Source organism: Dendrobium catenatum, unplaced genomic scaffold, assembly GCF_001605985.2.
Source record: "Dendrobium catenatum unplaced genomic scaffold, ASM160598v2 fragScaff_scaffold_266, whole genome shotgun sequence".
NCBI lineage: Eukaryota > Viridiplantae > Streptophyta > Magnoliopsida > Asparagales > Orchidaceae > Dendrobium > Dendrobium catenatum.
In genome coordinates, this window is record NW_021318728.1 from 374,278 (window position 1) to 378,164 (window position 3,887).

Sequence of the window (3,887 nt, forward strand, 5' to 3'; positions counted from 1 at the left end):
ATATGGATACATGAATCACAATAAAATACTTGTTAGCATTGGTTTAAGTTTTGTTTGGAATAGTTTTTTTATTGTTTTTTAAAGCAGTTTTTAAGTACGCTGTTTGAAGAAGTAGTAAGAAAGCCGTTCCAAATAAAGCCTTAGTACAATTGGGAATCCTCCAACTCATACTCGATTTCTCTCAAGCGGCAGCCGCTCTTAAGTGGGGCCCAATCAAGTGCGGACCAGGAGGTTTCTGAGGTGGGTGCCTCTTCTAGGTCAGCCGATGATTAGTCACGCCGGGAAATGCCATTTCGGATGTGGCAACGGGTGGATAGCCCGTTCCAAAAAAAAATGAAGCCTTTGTCATATATCAGATAAATGAAAAAAATGTTCGTGTTTCGGGTAAGCGATTAGTTCTCTCGCTCTTGTGTGGTCTACTTCAAAATTTAGGTTTAGCCATCATCTTATTTTACTCATAAGTTAATACTTTTAAGTAAATAAAAAAATAAAAAAATCAAATCATTGTTGCATCTAACCTAAAATTGATCTTTCTTTAATTGACATTCCCCAATATTAATCACTTAAATACCAAACAATCAATGCAAAAAAAGAATTATAATAAAAATATAATTACATCCTTTTCAATCAAAACTAACAAATTTTATATTGATGATAAAATTCACTTAAACCAAGATACAAATCCCAAAAGGAAAGCAAAAAAAAATAGCTACATAATAAACAAAATAGAAATAGCTGATGGGCAAGGTGTTTGTTGAATTGCCTCTAAAGAAAATTACAAAGTGAACAGGTAGTTCTAGTGGGAGAAAACAGTCAAAACTGTTGGCTCCATGAATGGCTTGGAGCTATGGCTAGTTGAGGAGGATTCGTTGTATATGGCTTGCAATCTGGGCTTATATGATTGTGAGTTCCTTCGTATATGGTTATCACATAGCTTGAATCGCTACGATCTCTCTCCACTCTCTTTTTAACCTCGCAGCCTGGGCTTGAGCATCGATAGTAATTCCTGCAACAAATATTTGATCAATCTGTACTGCTCAAATGTGCTTAAAGGTAGTTAATTGTGCTAAAAATCTTAAGTGCTGTAGCAAAAATTCAACACGCTTCTTCATTGCTAGTTTAGGTCGTTAAAATATGTAAATAGTGTCACACCATTCTTATATAGTTAGGGTATCTCCATCAGAACTACAAACGTCTGTTTGCAACTACTGTGAGCCTCCACCCGAACGTAAAAGAGAAACATATTTTTGCGGTTGTGAACAGTGCGATGTCAATATGGCGTCACACTATTCATAGAAACCCTTTTTTTATGTGAAAATGAAGATGAGAAAGAATCTACATGGAATTTATTTTTTTGGGTTAGAAATAAAATTCGGTTGGAGATGAATTAGTATTTGAAATGACTATTATTATTTTTTGAAGTGGAAGAAGAGGAGATCAGTTGCTGATGCCCTTAAGTTTCTCTCCTTAAGAGGATTAATTATTCTCTGCGGATAGTGAACGCCGTCTGGAGACCAATCAGAATGCGCTACATCACATCTTCGCTCGGTACCACAGCTCAGTACTGCTCGGTACACGGCTCAGTATCGCTGACTTGATACATTTTGATTGATCTCCGAACGATGTTCTGCATCCGGCATCCACACAGAATAATTTCTCCCTTAAGAGGAGCATTTAGATAAAAATGATTTTCTAAGAAGCGGCCTATAAAAGTTGCAATGGGTTTTAGAAATTTAAAATTTTTGAGATAATTTATATAATAGTAAGCTGTTTTAAAATTTATTTAACAAGAAATTTATTTAATAAAAAACTATTTTAGAAAGCCGGAAGAAAGCTATCCGAAACGAAGCCTAAAATTGATTACTTAACCATATATTAATTAGCAACCTAATAAAACGGCGTTTACCAAAATAGCATAGGCTTCATTTGGGACGGCTTTTTTGTTGCTTTTTAAAATAATTTTTTTAGTAAAAAATTAAAATTTTTGGACTAAAAAACTACTTTAAGAAATAGTAAAAAAGCCGCCCCAAATGAAATATTAGAGTTAGAGGTAGCATTGAAATTCATACCTTGGATTTGGGCTATTCTTCACAGCTTTTTTGCCATATTTCCTCCATTTGAATCCATCATCTAATATCTCCACCTCAGACTTTGTTCTGAATCCAATCCTACACCCACCTTCAGCTTTCCTTCTCTTCAACTCCTCATATTCCCTTCATATCATAAATCACAATATAAATTAGCATAAAAAATTACAACAAAATAACATAAAACAATTAAAATCATACTGTATATTTTATCTTTCAGAACAATTTCAAAACAGTCTATGAACTATTCGTGTATGGCCAATTTATTCCCAGAGTCTGATGCTGCTCTAATTTAGTCTGTCGCTTATACAAAATTGATCGAAAATAATCCCCCATTTTATAATTTTGATATAAAATTTATCCCAATTTAGTCCATCGACTATAAAAAGCTGATCTTAATTTGACCAAAAAAGACCATTTCAGATCAATTTTGTATAATTGAGAGATTAAATTAGAAAGATGTGCTACTCTAATAGTAAATTCGTCGCCATATACGAATAGTCAAGAGACTTTTATCCATGAAAGCTCTTTTATTTAAATCCACTAGCATAATAATATTCTCATAATTAAAATTTAATTACATAATGACTTTATGAAATATGAGTCAACTTAAATATTATTGGCTCACACGATTTAACAAGAGAATAGCATTTAGCTTTGCTTGGGATAGCTTTTTTAATGCTTTATAAATCAATTTTTTAGTTAAAAAATTTATTGAACTAAAAATTTTTATACTAAAAAATTATTTTAGAAAATAGTTAAAAAATTTTCCCAAACCAATCCTTAATCTCTCTTATTCACCAAAATATACTTAAAATGCCATTTTTTTTAGCAAATGAAAACAAAAATAATTCTTATTATTAATTACTCGAAAATAATTATATTTTTTGCATATTAATTAATCAATTAAGCATCAAAACAGTATTAAACTTAAGAAAATTTCATAGTTTGATAATTGATTGAGAACTTCTGAACAATAACAGTCTGAAATATTTTCCCAATAAATATAAATTCAAAATGAACAATCAAATGATATAACGTACATCTCATGCTCGTATAGATCAGAGCTCTCCATCATTCGAGAAGTCGGAGTTTCCAGTTCTCCGGCGACCTCCGTGAGACACGAGCCATCGAAAAACTGACTCTGATCAATCTGCGCGAAATCAAAAACATCTCCGCTGCCGCCGCCGCCGCCGGTTGCCGCCAGTGATCCTTCGCAGCTGCTGTGCAGCAATTTCGCAGGCTGCAAGGAAGAGAAGTGGCTGTTCATCTCAGCAGGCTCTAAGAGAGCAGCCATCGGTATTTCATCCCTTGGTAACGATCACTTCTGATTTATATATTCAGCAAGAAGGTGGATGGATATCCGCCTTCCACGTGGCAGTGCAACTTCTGACGACGGTAATTCGCTCCGAAAGTTCCCTACGGCCAGACCGCGGCTCAGTAGTTGCCACGTGGCAATGTTGGAATTTTCGAGTCACGGTAGTCGCGGTGGCTGTGTTACATCAAGGATCAGCCTTAAGCCCATATCTATTTGCTTTAGTCATGGATGTTCTCACTAGACATTTGCAAGATGATGTACCTTGGTGTATGCTTTTTGCTGATGATATTCTTCTTGTTGATAAGACTAGAGAGGGAGTTGAAGGTAAACTTGAATTATGGAGGTCAACCTTAGAGTCTAAAGGTTTTCGCTTGAGTAGATCTAAAACGGAATATATGGAGTGCAATTTTAGTAGTAATAGACCTAGTGAGAGGATTGTGACTTTTGGCGATCAAGTCATTAATAAGAGTACAAGTTTTAGA

At 34.5% G+C, this 3,887-nt stretch overlaps 1 protein-coding gene across 1 annotated transcript; it reads right to left on the bottom strand.

Annotated features, from left to right (window-relative positions):
• Positions 1 to 620: 620 nt before the first annotated feature.
• Positions 621 to 3,403, bottom strand: LOC110103316 (probable WRKY transcription factor 50). The gene is made up of 3 exons (XM_020831974.2): positions 3,131 to 3,403; positions 2,070 to 2,213; positions 621 to 1,006 (listed from the first exon to the last, which is right to left on the bottom strand). The coding sequence occupies exons 1-3, from the start codon at positions 3,382 to 3,384 to the stop codon at positions 814 to 816; spliced, it is 591 nt and encodes a 196-aa protein (XP_020687633.1). The 5' UTR covers positions 3,385 to 3,403; the 3' UTR covers positions 621 to 813.
• Between the last annotated feature and the right edge of the window lie 484 nt (positions 3,404 to 3,887).